At 36.3% G+C, this 15,459-nt stretch overlaps 1 protein-coding gene across 1 annotated transcript in view; it reads left to right on the top strand.

Annotated features, from left to right (window-relative positions):
• Positions 1-15,459, top strand: part of LOC105521669 (chromosome unknown open reading frame, human C7orf60) — a 124,615-nt gene that overhangs the window by 22,989 nt on the left and 86,167 nt on the right. The window contains exon 3 of the mRNA XM_011955941.1: positions 13,591-13,761. Coding sequence (XP_011811331.1) covers positions 13,591-13,761 — 171 coding nt within the window. The remainder of the gene's footprint in view (positions 1-13,590; positions 13,762-15,459) is intronic.

Raw genomic sequence — 15,459 nt, 5'->3', positions numbered from 1 at the left:
ACAAAGCTGGTTCCCTAAAAGATGGGGTCTTTCCCTGTTCATTGTCACGAAACCAGTACACAAAACCAAAAGTGAGTATTAAGTAGTGCAGGCTTTATTTGATAGCCATGGAATTGAGAAGCAGGAGCATGGCTCACAATTCAACTTCTCCACTAGTGAGAGGCTAGGTGGTTAAAATACAGGGTTTTCGAATGAAGGCATTGGACGTTAAAAGCAAGAGGATTAATATTCATGTCTTTTCTAGAAATGGGCAATGAACGTTCTAGAAATGGAGTACCACCGTCCTTTTTGTCCTTTTATGGCTTCTGCCAGTTGTTATGGTCATTTGCCAACAGTCATGGAACTGGTGGGAGTACCATTTCATTTAGCATGGAAGTGAGATTGTAATGAAACGTGAGGTCTTTTCATTAGGTCAGCTATCTTGGTTCTAACCAGTCTCAGCTGGTCTCGTAATTTCAAAGGGAACTTTTTATTATAGGTATCCTGTTTCTTAAAGATAAGCAGAGTTGGGGCAGGGTCAGAATTCAACTATGTCATATAGGCATTACACCGGGTAACACCTCCTACGGGTAACCATTTTCATTTGTTTCGTTTTTATCCTACCAGTGTTTGTTTTTGCAAAAATAAACATTCATACCCATGTACATATGCATATGTACATATATCCACCTTTTGTTATCCCTGTAGGTGGTAGTGTGTTGTATACTGTTATATACTCTGTACCTTTTTCACTCAATATGAGAATCACTGTATTTGGTAGAGGTCAGAAGTCTTCAGAGAAACGGAAACAATAGGATGTGTCTGTTAGTGTGTATAGTAAGATTTATTATAAAGAATTAATGCATATGATTATCGAGTTTGACAAGTCCTAAGATCTGCAAGGTGAGTGGGCAAGGTGGCAGTCCATGAGAGCTGAAGGTATAGTTCCAGTCTAAAGGCCAGCAGCCTCTAGACCCAAGAAGAGCTGATGTTTCACTTTGAGTCTGAAGGCGGGAAAAAGCTGGTGTCCCAGTTCAAAGGCAGTCAGGCAGGAGGAATTCTCTTTAATTATTCACGAGAGAGTCAGCTTTTTTGTTCTATTCAGGCATCAACTGGTTGAATGAGGCCCTCTCACATTAAGGAAAGGCAGTGTGCTTTATTTACATTCTAACAATGTAAATGTTAGTATCGTCCAAAAACACCCTCAAGGAAACACCCAAGATAATGTTTGACAACTGATACCTAAAATTAACCATTGCAGGTATATAGATATATTCCTCATTTTCATAACTTGTTTACAAGCTTTTGCTGTTACAAATATTGCTGTAATGAATAACCTTGAGTATGTGCATTTTGTATTTTTGTCATTGTATATTTGTAGATTCCTAGGTGTGGAATTGCAGAAATGGAGACTAAATGCATATGTGATTTTATTAGATGTGCTGGCCAAATTGCCCTGTGTAGAGGTTATATCATTCTGCAGTTTCACCAGCAAATAAATAAATCAATAAATAAGAATACCCATTTCTCTATAACTTCACCAGCATAGGATGTGGCTCAGCTATTGAATTTTTGTCTGATAGATTGGAATTGGCATCTCTAGCTTGAGTTCATGTTACATTTCTCTTATGAATGAGGTCAAGTACCTTTTTGTATATTTAAGAATCATTTGCCTTTTTTTCTGTGAATTATGTGATCATGTTTTTGATAGTTTTCTGTGTTGACTTTTGATTTCTAATTTTTCTTGATTTTTTAGAGCTCTTTATATCATTTATAGATACATGTGCCCTTTGTCTTTGACTCTATCTTTTGCCATACAGAAAGTTTTTGCTTTTATATAGTTAGATATATCAGTCTTTTGTTTTATTGCTTCCAGATTTTGATTGTCTTAGAAAAGCTTTCCTAATTACCAGACTATAGGAATTCAAATAATAATTTGTTATTCACTCATGTTTTCTTCTAGTACTTAAGGGATTTCTCTTTTATTACATTAGATCTCTGATCTGTTTAAAAGTCAAATTTGGTATTTCTTGTGAAGTGTTAATCTAATTTTTTTCTACCAAAGTTATCCATTTCCCCAACATTTATTAAAAACTTTACCTTTTCTTCAGTAATTTGACATGACACTTACACAATGTACTAAGTTTCCCCACATAGTTGGTTCTGTTTTAGCTTTTCTGTCATATTCCCTTGTATATATCATTGATCCATGCCTAATACCACCATTTTAATCATAAAGACTTATAATGCTGTTTTGTAGCATCTTCTTCCCATAACCCCCCCCACACTATTCTTTTTCAGGGATTTCTTGGTTTTTCTTGCTTTTGCTTTTTTCCACATGTACTTTAGGATCAACTGGTCCAACTACATTTTAAAAAATTACTTTTATTGAGATTACATTAATTTTTCATAAATTGGGAACAACAGGTATTCATTAATGTTGAATCATCCTATCCATTAAAAAGATATGTCAACCAGGCGTGGTGGGTCATGCCTATAATCCCAGCACTTTGGGAGGACAAGGTGGGCAGATTACGAGGTCAAGGGATTGAGACCATCCTGGCCAACATTGTGAATCCCTGTCTCTACTAAAAATACAAAAATTAGCTGGGCATGGTGGTGTGTGCCTGTAGTCCTAGCTACTTGGGAGGCTGAGGCAGGAGAATCACTTGAACCCAGGAGGTGGAGGAGGTTGCAGTGAGCCGAGATCGCACCACTGCACTCCGGCTTGGCAACAGAGCAAGAGTCCGTCTTAAAAAAAAAAAAAAAAAAGATATGGCTTTCCTTTTGTTCTAGTCTACTTTAGTCAAAAGTAGCAGACTACTTTTGCAAAGTAGTGTTTTAAGGTTTTCTGTATAGTGGTTATGCACATTTCTTGTTGTGCTTACTCCTAGGTATTTTATCATTTTTATTGCTGTTGTAAACGTCCCCTTCCCTTCTGTTATACAGCTATGCACTGCATAATGACATCTCTATCAACAGTGGAAATATATACGTACTATGTACAATGGTAGTTCCGTAAGATTATAATATCATAATTTTACTATACCTTTTCTATGTTTAGATACACAAATACTTAACCATTGTGTTACAGTGGCCTACAGTATTCAGTATGGTAACATGCTGTAGACATGTAGTAAGCTATACCATCTATGTTTAAGTATACTCTGGTGATTTCACGATAATGAAGTCACCTTAATGATGCATTTCTTGGAACATATCCCCATTGTTAAGCAACACATGACTATATTCTAACAGGCTATTGTTGTGTGTGTGTGTATATATATATGGATGATTTTCATTTTTTAGTGTTTTACATCCTACCATTTTATTGAATTTTCTTACTGTTTATATGAGTTTATGATTGATTCTCTTGGGTTGTCAAGGTATATCTGTTATGTCATCTATAAATACACAAAGTTTTATTTCTTCCTCTCATTCATTTGACTAAATCTTTTTCTCTTGTCTATTACATAGCTGTGCTTTATTCATTTTGCAGTAATGTATGTGGTGTATCCTCATTAAGTTGCTGGCTTTTTGGCTTTTTATATATACACACACACACACACACACACACACACACACTCACACACATGTATTTCTAATATTAAGGAAGTGTTTACCAACTTGTATTTTATTGAGTGTTTATATTAGGAATGGGTGTTGGATTTTGTTGAATGACCTTTCAACATCTATGGAGAAGAATAAATGTGTTTTCTTCTTAGATTTATGAATATAGTGAATTATATTAGTGGATTTTCTTATGTTGAACCATCCTTGCATTCCTGAAATACGTATCACTTAGTCATGTTTAATTCTGTTTGCTAAAATTTAATTTCATGTTTTTATTGATATTTATAAGTGATATTGGTCTTTATTTTTGTAATCTTTATCAGATCAGATAAGTATCATTGTAATTTTGCTCCCTGAAAATGAATTTGGAAAAATGTTTTTGTTTCAATGGTTTGAAACAGTTTAAGTACTTTTGGGGTTGTCTCACATGCATCAGTGGAATTTTAATTTATAGAGGTGACTGAGGGAAAACATGGAGTGATCAGTGCCATTGAAATGATTATTTATTACTTATATTTCCTGAGAGAAGGGGACATACCACACTATGCAGGGCTACGAAGGAAGCACCAGATTTTGTGAGGAGTCAGAAGCAGGAGCTAAAGGAAAGCCTAGACCAGAGCCATTATTGACCTTTTATGGAAAAGACAAGGCAGGGCAGAGTAAACTGTTTAGGATTGGCTAGATTGAGTGATTTCAGTAGGCTTTGGGGACTAGGGGCTGTCCATTGTTGTCTGGTTTATGGTCTTGAGTTGATTTAATAGTGGGGAATTATTGGCTTGTGTATAAAAGTTAGGTAGTGGTTGGCTTGCATATGAGACATGTTTTCTGAAGTAAGTTTACCGCCTTAAGGAATTAGCTGGTCCTGAGAGGGCAGTGTCTCTCTCTGGGTGTATGAGCACACCCTCCAACTCCCCTCCCAAAATATCAAAACATGAAAGATCAAGTAAAAGACATGATTAATACAAGGGTTATCTGGTTTTTGAAGGCTTATACTGGTGCTTTTTGGTAAGATTAACTCTGATAACTATTTCATCTTTGGATTTTTGTTTTGTTTAAACTTTTTATTTCTACACAGTCAAGTTTAAGAAATTTTCCTATTCTATATATTTGGTGTATTTTTCTAGAAAAAAAGTTGCTCAAGTTGTGCAAGTTTTTGTGTATTTGTTGGCACTCTTTTGTTCCTTTCCTTTGCTTTATTTTTCTAATCCTTTGAGTTCAATGTTTATTTCATTTAATTTTATTTTTTGTTTTGATATAAACATTAAAGCATCTTGGTTTTCATCAGATTGCTATTTTAGTTGCATTTGTTAGCTTCTGACTTGTGCTTTCATTAATTTTTTTTAGATTTTTTTGATTTTATTAGTATTCGCCCTCTGACCCAAGTTATTTACTTTTTAAAAAAATAGCAGATAGAATGGATTTCTTGTTTTTGGTTAATTCTAGTTTTATTGCATTGCAATTGTATAATTTTGTCTATTTTTTCATTATGGTTTTTACTGTGGTTTTCTTCATGACTTAATACACATATATGGTAATTTTTGTGACTATTCCATGTGTAGTTAAAAAGAAGCTATTCTCTCTGAATGCAGAGTTATCTTCTAGCAATAAGGTAAACTTTATTATGTTTTTTAGGGCTTCTGTAACCTTTTCATTCTCTTGATTGAAAGTCGAATGTTCCCTCTTGTTGGTGTTTGTCTGTTTCTCCATATATCTCATGGAATTTCTTCTTTGTAAAGATGGCTGCTATGATAAGTGGTACATAACTATTTATAATAGTTATATCTTTACTCGGAATTGAGGTAAATTGAATGCCTTTAGCATTTTAAAATACTCCCCCCCTTTTTTTTAGTGATTTAATGCTTTTTATTCCCTACTTCTTCACCAACATTTCCTAATCATCTCATAGATGAAGTTCATCTTCCAGTAGATTCTTTAAAAGCAACTTGGAATTATGATGTTCTCTGAGTTCACCCATCTTACAAACTGGTTTTGTATAATATTGTTACAAAATATGTAGTTTGGATGGATATAAAATCCTTGACTCACACTTTCCTTCAGCTTCTGAAAAAATGTTACTCTATTTAATCTTACTTTTGTATCTTGTTCCCCTTTTTCCTCTGGGTCCTTTTTCTCTATTGCTCTCTGCTGAACCTTTTGAGAGTCAGTTACAGAAATTACCAGACTTTTATTCCTGAATACTTCGATGTGTATCATGTAAGAACATTCTTCTTTGTAATCATAATACAACTATCACACTACAGAAATTTAATATTAATATAATGCTAACTAATAATGTAATCTGTAATCAGATTTCCCCGGTTTTCACAATAGTGTCCTTTATACCTGTATTTTTTTTTTTTTCAATCCAGGATCCCATCAGGGATAACTCATTGCACTTAGTTGTTAAACCTTTTTGGTCTTTAATCTAGAAAAATTCTTCATTTTTTTCTTTTCTTTTTTGTCTTTTTATGATATGACTTTTTTTTTTTTTTTTTGGAGACAGATTCACTGTTGTTGCCCAGGTTGGAGTGCAATGATGCAATCTTGGCTCACTGCAGCCTTTGCCTCCTGGGTTCAAGCAATTCTCCTGACTCAGCTTCCCGAGTAGCTGGGATTACAGGCACCCGCCACCACACCCAGCTAATTTTTATATTTTAGAAGAGGTGGGGTTTTACTATGTTGGTCAGATAGGTCTTGAACTCCTGACCTCAGGTGATCTGCCTGCCTCGGCCTCCTTGGATTACAGGTGTGAGCCACCGTGCCTGGCTGATACGGCCATTTTTTAAAAGTCAGCATTTTATAGGTTGCCTCTCAATTTGGATATGTATAGTTTATTTGTGATTAGATATAAGTTAAGTGTATCATTCTAGCAAGTGTTTTGCATAGATGATGTTGTGTCCCTCTCTCAGTGTAATACATCAGGAGATACATGATATATTTATCCCAAGGTTGATTTGTTTTTCTCTTTTAAGTAGACTTTATTTTTTAGAGCAGTGGGTTTACAACATGATCGACCAGAAACCCACAATAAAATTGACCAGAAAGTAGAGAAAGTTACCATATACAACCCACTCCATCCCAAACATGCATAGCCTCCTTGTCAACATCCAGCACTAGAGTGGTATATTTGTTACAGTTTTTAAACTTACATTGCTAGATCATTATCACCCAAAGTCCATAGTTTACCATAGGGTTCATTCTTGATGTTGTACATTCTGTGGTTTTTGAAAAACGTGTAATGACATGTATCTTCCATGATAGTGTCATACAGAATAGTTTAACTGCTCTAAAAATCCTTTGTGCTGGCCTTTTCACCCCTCCGCAACCACCAACTTTTTTTTTTTTTTTTTGAGATGGAGTTTTACTCTTGTTGCCCAGGCTGGAGTGCAATGGCACGATCTCAGCTCACCGCAACTTCTGCCTACTGCAACCTCCACCTCCCGGTTCGAACAGTTTTCCTGCCTCAGCCTCCCAAGTAGCTGGGATTGCAAGCATGTGCCACCATGCCTGACTAATTTTGTATTTTTAGTAGACACAGGTTTCTCCATGTTGGTCAGGCTGGTCTCAAACTCCTAACCTCAGATGATCCACCTGCCTCGGCCTCCCAAAGTGCTGGGATTACAGGCGTGAGCCACCACTCCCAGCCTGAAACCACCAACTTTTTTACTGACCTCATAGATTGCCTTTTCCAGAATGTCATATAGTTGGAATCATAAAGTTTGTCGCTTTTTCTGATTGGCTTCTTTTACTTAGTAATTAGCATGTAAGGTTCTTCTGTATCTTTTATGGCTTGATAGCTCATTTCTTTATAGTGCTGAATAATACTCTGTTGTCTAGATGTATCACAGTTTATCCATCCACCTATGGAAGGACATCTTGGTTGCTTCCAAGTTTTGACAATTATGAATAAAGCTGCTGTAAAAAGTGTAACATTTTGCATTCTCATCAGCACTTGAAAAGCATTCTTGTTGCTTCCAATCTGTGTATCTTCTTTGATGAGATGTCTGTTGAGGTCTTTTGCCTGGTGTTTAAATTTATTTGCTTTCTTACAGAGTTTTAAGAGTTCTTTCTGTATTTTGGATGACAGTTCTTTATTGTATATGTCAGCAGTCCTCAACCTTTTTGGCACTCGGGACTGGTTTTGTGGAAGACAATTTTTCCATCGACTGGAATAGGGGCAGGTGGTTTTGGGGTGATTCAAGCGCATTACATTTATCGTGCACTTTATTTCTATTATTATTACATTGTAATATATAATGAAATAATTGTACAACTCATCATAATGTAGAATCAGTGAGAGCCCTGAGCTTGTTTTCCTGCAATTAGACGTTCCCATCTGGGGGTTTTATGGGATGCCGTGACAGATCATCAGGCCTTAGATTCTCCTAAGGAGTGTGCAGCCTAGATCTCTCACATGCACATTTCACAATAAGGGTTCGTGCTTCTATGAGAATCTAATGCTGTCACTGATCTGACAGGATACAGAGCTTAGGCAGTAATGTGAGTGATGGGGAGCAGCTGTAAATACAGATGAAGCTTAACTAACTCACCTGCCATTCACCTCCTGCTGTGCAGCCCAATCTAACAGGCCACAGACCAGTATTCAGGGTTGGGGACCCCGATATATATTATTTGCAAATATTTTCTCAGTGTCCGTGGCTTCTCTTTTCATTCTCTTGACAATGTCTTTCACAAAGCAAAAAGTTTTAATTTAGTGACATTCAGCTTATCAATTTTTTTCTTTTATGGATCATGCCTTTGGTGTCATGTCTAAAAAGTCATCACCATACCCAATGCCATCTAGGTTTTCTCCTGTGTTACCTTTTAGAAAGTTTATAGTTTTGCATTTGGCATTTATGATGCATTTCAAGATAATTTTTGTGAAATGTATAAGGTCTATGTCTAGATTTACTTTTTTTCTTTTTTGCATGTGGATGTCTAGTTCTAGCATGACTTGTTGAAAAAATTTTTTCTCCATTGTATTGCCTTTGCTCCTTTTTCAAAGATCAGTTGACTATAGTTTTGTGGGTCTATATTTACACTCTCTAATTCTGTTCCATTGATGTATTTGTCTTTTCTTTCACCATTGCCACATTGTCGTGATTACTGTAGCTTTATAGTAAGTCTTGAAGTTGGTAGTGTTAGTCCTTCAGTTTGTTTTTCTCTGTCAATATTGTGTTGCCTATATTGATTTTAGGTACTATGGAATATTATTCACAACTTTGCTGATTCATAAGGTACACAGATATTTGGCTGAACATTATTTCTGGGTGTGTCTGTGAGTATGTTTCCAAATGAGATTGACATTTGAATCTGTAGACTGAGTAAAGCAGATTGCTCTCTCTATTGTGAGTGAGTAGGCCTTTTTTGAGGCCTTCCTTCTAGCTGGGACCTACACCATTGACACTTCGGTTCTTAGGCCTTTGAACTTGGACTACAACTTATAAAATGGTTCTGAAGCCTTTTTGGACTTGGACCAGAACTTATAAAATAGTTCTCAAGCCTTTGGACTTGGATTGGAACTATACCATGAGCTTTCCTGGTTTTACAGCTTAGACATAGCAGATTGTGGGACATTTCGGTCTGCATAATCACAGGAGCCAATTCCTTATTATAAATCTCTTTTTAGATATCTATTTATATGTGTGTGTATATATATATATATATGTACAGATATAATAAATTTATCCTATTGGGTTTTTTCCTCTGAATATATGAATGGTTTATGCACTACAATTACAGTATTGAGTATTCTGAATTTAACTACGTATGTACCTTTACCAGTGAGTTTTATATTATACTTTCAGATGATTTCTTATTGTGTGTTAGCATCCTTTTCTTTCAAGTTGAAAAATTCTCCTTAGCATTTCTGGTAAGGTAGGTCTGGTATGAAGTCCTTCATCTTTTGTTTGTCTACATATTTCTCGTTTGTGTTTGAAGAATAGCTTTGCTGGGTATAGTATTCTCAGTTGAAAGTTGTTTCCTTTTTTTTTTTTTCCTTCATATTCATTGAATATGTCATCTCATTCCCTCTTGGCCTGTAAGAATTCTACTGAGAAGTGTGCTGCCAGATGTATTGGAGCTCCTTCATTTGTTACCTGTTTCTTTTCTCTTACTGCTTTTAGGATCCTTTTTTTGTCCTTAACCTGTAAGAGTTTGATTTTATGCCTTGAAGGTAGTCTTATTTGGGTTGAATGTGCTTGGTGTTCTTTGATGTTATAACTGCATATTTGTATCCTCTCTAGGTTTGGAAAACTCATTATTTCTTTCAATAAACTTTCTACCCCAATCTCTTTCTGTATTTCCCCTTTAAGGCCAATAACTCTTAGATTTGCCCTTTTGAGGCTATTTTCCAGACTTTTAAGCATACTTCATTCTTTTTCACTCCTTTTTTTCTTTTTCTCCCCTGAGTCTGTATTTTGAAATAGCCTATCTTTGAGCTAATTCTTTCTTCTGCTTGATCCATTCTGTTTACATAGTAATACATATTTTTGTTCATTAATTGAATATTTCAGCTTCAGGATTTCTGTGGGATTCTTTAAATTATATTAATCTCTTTGTTAAATTTCCCTGAAAGATTTATGAATTCCTTCTCTGTTTTTTTGAAATTTGTTGAGATTCCTCAAAAAGCTGTTTGGAATTCCCTGAGAAGTCATATATCTGTACTACTCCAGGATTGGTCACTGGTGCCTCATTTAGTCTCTTTGGTGAGGTCATCTTCTTTTGACTGTTCTTGATGCTTGTGGATGTTTTTCAGTGTCTGGGCATAGAAGAGTTAGATACTTCTTCCAGTCTTTGTAGTCTGGACTTGTTAGTATCCATCATTTTTCAGAGGGCCTTCTAAGCTTTCATAGTTAAAGTAATATCTAAGCCTGTGGTCACTGTAACCATTTCAGCCCTAGAGGGCACTCTAAGCCCAGGTATGCTGCACCTTCTGCACATTCCTGAATTCCCAGTCCTAATGAACTTAAAGATAAGAGAGAGGTTGCTGGGTTCCCAGGCAAAATCCCTCTTCTTCCTCCAAGTGGAATGAGTGTCTCTTTATGCTGGGCTGGCCGGAGTTGGGGAAGAGGTGACACAGAAAATCGTGTGGCCACCACAGCTGGCCTCATGCTGGGTCATTTTTGAACTGCCATTGATGTTTACTGAAGGCCCAAGGCCACTTTAGTCAGCAGGTGATTAATCCTGCGGGGACTTGGGTCCATCCCCCCAGGGCAGAGGATTCCCTTCTGTCCCAGGGTGGGTCTAGAAGTGCCATGTGGGAACAAGAGCCTGGAATCGGGGGCCTTAGGATTCTGACTGGTGCTTTGTTTTACTGTGGCTGGGCTGGTGTCTGGGTTGCAAGGCAAAGTCTCCTGTACCCTTCCTCTCCTTCCCCCAAGTGGAAGAAGTCTCTACACTGCACTGCCTAGAATTGGGGGAGGGGTGATGCAGGCATTCCCATGACCACCACAGCTGGTGTCACACTTGGTTGTAGTACCCTGGGCCCACAGCCTCTGCTGAGACCAGCACAGCACTGGGGCTTACCCAAAGACTACAGTTGCTGTGGTCTGGCTGCCACTGACATTTATTGGGAGCCCAAGACCACTTTATTCAGCCAGTAGTGAAGCTGACTAGGACTCAGATTTCTCCCACTAGGGCAGGAGATATCTGTCTGTCTGTTCAAGGATGGTCTAAATGCCCCCTGTGGGCACCAATAGATTTCTGCCCAGTGTTGTGTTCCACTGTGACAGGGCAATGTGGAGTTCCAGTGCAAAGTCCCACAATTTCACTCTCCCTCCCCAAAGCACAAAGTTTATCTCTCTGGGGTGTGCTGCCTGGGCTTGGGAGAGGGATGGTATAGACAGTTCGAGACTGTTCTTCCTATCCTCTTCAATGCATCTTTTCTTGTTAGGCTAAAATCAGGTACTGTGATCTCTTAACTGATTTAGTTCTTATGAAGGTGCTTTTTTGTGTGAATAGTTACTCAGTTTGATATTCTTGCAGGTCTGGGTGGTGATTGCTGGAAGATTCTGTTTGGCCACCTTTTCATACATTTCGCTTTTTCATGCAGTCCTCATCTAACTCTGTACTTTGAGTGGTCTCCAAAGCCAATTCAGTCTCAGATTTTTATTTTTTCAATAACAGGTAAAATGAAGTGTTATTTTTTATTTCCTTGTTATGCCATAGGTATGAACGGTAAGTGCTTTTATTTGCTCTCTTTATTGATCTGTATTTTTTTTTAGGGTATATGGAGATAATTGGAATTTAGATGGTTGTCATTATTCTATGAGAACCTAGAATTTTAGCCCTTTAAGTATTTTATTGCCAAATTCCTTAGTAGCTGTTAAGTTAGACCACATAAAATTTTTGAGCAGTTTTTGTAGCTCAAGAACTTTTGAATATCACCAGTTTTATATGGTTCTACCTGATAGAAACATAAGCTTTTTAGTATAATTTCAAGTTGATAAAGTCTACATTTTTATCAACTTTACTGAGGTGTAATTTATATACAATAAAATGCATCCATCTAGTGTACAGTTAGTGGGTATTTACAATTGTCTACACTTATGTAACCACCACCACTATCAAGATATAGAACATTTTTCTCCAGAAAGCTCCCTTGTACCCCTTTGCACTCATCCCCACACCCTACCCCAGGCAGCCTCTAAACTGCTCTCTGTCATTAGATTAGATTTGTAAAGACCGCATTTTAAAACTGACCTATGGATCTTGCATGATTTGAAGCTTGCACACCTTGACTCTCCTTCCTCTCTATATGTCCACTAGGCTCAGGGTTTTTTCTTTTGAGAATAGGTCCACTCATCTGCCTAGTACTTTAAACTTCATGTACCTTGAACTAAGGTACATCTCTAAAGATTCATTCTGCTTTTCTCTTTCATGTCTTTGCTTATGCTGTCCTTTCTGCCTAGACAGTTTCCACTCTACTTTACTTTCCTGGCTTATTCCTACTTACCTTTCTAAAATCAATTTATATTGCTGATTTTAGATTGGGTTAGGTACTTCATTTATAGAAATAACTATCTTTATCTGTTTATCTCTATCAATCATGTTTTTTATTGTTATATATAATAATTATTTGTGTCCTTTACTGAGGTAGCTTCTTGAGGTTAAGAATTATGCCTTCTGCAATTTGGCCATCATGCACCTCTACACATGATACGTACTTAATAAATGTTTAATTCATGCTGAATAAGTTTCAACTTCTGCATATAGAGTTAAAACTAAATCTACATAGTATAAGTTAAAGAAGTCTTACATAATAGGAACTAAGAAAAACTGAAGTTGAACTAATGGGTTCCTGTAAGCGTGAAGGAGAAATGGGCATAGTTCCCTTGGACCATAGTTGCACTTGCTGAAACCAGTTTTGCGTGAATTCTTTGCTCTTCAATTCTTCTCTTGCCATGTATTTTTGGAACTTCACCAAACAATGTCTGTGGAGAATGATAAAGTAGCTTTGTGTAAAGTGCGAGCTATATGTAGTGAATTAAGTACAAAGAAGAAGAAAAATGAGCTCTCTCTCTATATATACACACAAATATATATACAGATATATACACATACATACACACACACACACACACACACACTCATCCTGACTTTGTTATCATAAACCAAGAGGGACCTCAAGAACAGCTGTTGGGTTATCTGTCTACTACTAGCAAAGCCAGCTCAAAATTAACTGTGACTACTATTCCTTCTGGATGTTGTCACTGCATGGTAGACTTATGTAAGCTTTGCTGGAGGAAGTTTTAGTCAAGAGAGAAGTTCAGTGAAACATGTACAGGCACATCTGTAATCCTGAAAAAACATATTTTTTATTTACTAAACATAATTTGTGATCATTCTTTATTGTATAGTAATTTTTAAAATTTTGAAAGTGCTACAAGGTGCTCAAACTTATCTCAGTTTGACATTTTCAAAGCAGAAATCTTAAATTTGAAAGTTTCCCATCTTAATTAATAAAAGCCAATTTTTTCTGTCTTATTTTATAGTCATACACAGTATGTTAAAATACAGCCTTATTTTTACTTGTAGTGTATGCAGAGAATATTTCCAAAATGGTGGGAAGAGAAAAGCACTTGAGAAAGATGAAAAAAGAGCTGTACTTGCCACTAAGACCACTCCAGCCTTAAATATGCATGAGTCTTCTAAACTTGAAGGTCATTTAACCAACCTCAGCTTTACAAACCCTGAATTTATAACTGAGTAAGTATACTTTTTCTACTTTGATTATCCTGGATAACTGTGTTAATGTGAAATAATGCAGTGGTTCATACTAAACAACGAGCAGTTTACTTGCTCCTCCAGTAGTTACATGATAGGCTGAGAAATGCAGATAGGTAATATTATTAAATTAAAAACTAGCATAAAATTGTAAGAGCTATCTGGAAAACTAGTGGTTCTGTAGCATGTGTTGTTCTAACTAGAAAATGAAAAAGAATAGTTCCATAAATATGATTATGTAATTATATATTATGTTACATAATTATATATATTACATATATGTTATGGCTATATGTGTATATATAACATAATTGTTATATAATAGTATTATATAGTTATAATGTACAGTGTAATATATAATTATATAACAATATGTAATTCTTATGTAATTATCAAAACAAAGAATCAAAACAGAAAAATCCAATTAAACCGTTTAAAGTGGCTGTCCACTAAGAATTTACAAATAAGGAAAAATAATGGAAGGTTATTAATAAAACCAATTGCCATTGTTTTATTGTTGATAAGCAAATCTGCCTGCTAGTAAGATTATATGCATATAGGCACAAATTTTGTAAGTACATGACTATTATAATCCAGTTAATTATTAATACAGGCATACCTCATTTATTGTGCTTTGCTTTATTATACTTCGCAGATACTACATTTTTTACAAATTGAAGGTTTGTGGCAACCCTGAGTCAAGCAAGTCCTTTGGCACCATTTTCCCAATAGCATATACTCACTGTGGCTCTGTGATATGATTTAACTCTGTCCCCACCCAAATATCATCTTGAGTTGTAGCTCCAATAATCTCGTGTGTTGTGGGAGGGACTTGGTGGGAAATAATTGAATCATGGGGGTGGTTTCCCCCATACTGTTCCCGTGGTAGTGAATAAGGCTCATGAGATCTGATGGTTTTATAAGGGGTTTCCCCTTTTGCTTGGCTCTCATTCTCTGTTGCCTGCTACCATGTAAGATATGCCTTTCTCCTTCCACCATGATTGTGAGGCCTCCCCAGCAACATGGAGCTGTGAGTCCATTAAACCTCTTTTTCTTTATAAATTACCCAGGCTCAGGCATGTCTTTGTCAGCAGCATGAAAATGCACTAATACACTGTCACGTTTTGGTAATTCTCACAATATTTCAAACTTTTTCATTATTATGATGTCTGTTTTGGTGATCTGTGATCAGTGATCTTTGATGTTACTGTTGAGATTGTTTAGGGGCACCATGTAAGACAGTGAACTTATCATCCATATAAGACAGTGAACTTACTCAATAAATGTCATGTGTGTTCTAACTGCTCCATGGATCCACTGTTTCCCAGTCTCTCTCCCCTCTCCTCTCTCCCCACTCCTTCTTCTCCCCCTCCCGCCCTTCCCTCTCTCTTCCCCCTCACCCCCAGGCCTCTCTATTCCATAAGACACTAGGGAAATTTGGCCAGTTAATAAACCTACAATGACTTTCAAGTATTCAAGTAAAAAGAGGCACATGTCTCTGACTCTAAATCAAAAGCTAGAAGTGATTAAACTTAGGTAGGCATGTCAAAAGTTGATACAGGCTGAAAGCTAGGCCTTTTCTGCCAAAGAGTTAACCAAATTGTGAATTCAAAAGAAAAGTCATTTTCTTTTATTTATTTTATTTTATTTTATTTTTTATTTATATTTTATTTTATTTTT

The sequence above is a fragment of the Colobus angolensis genome, unplaced genomic scaffold (assembly GCF_000951035.1).
Source record: "Colobus angolensis palliatus isolate OR3802 unplaced genomic scaffold, Cang.pa_1.0 Scaffold403, whole genome shotgun sequence".
Classification (NCBI taxonomy): domain Eukaryota; kingdom Metazoa; phylum Chordata; class Mammalia; order Primates; family Cercopithecidae; genus Colobus; species Colobus angolensis.
Note: the sequence above shows the minus strand (reverse complement) of the source record. Positions and strands in the feature narration are given on the sequence as shown.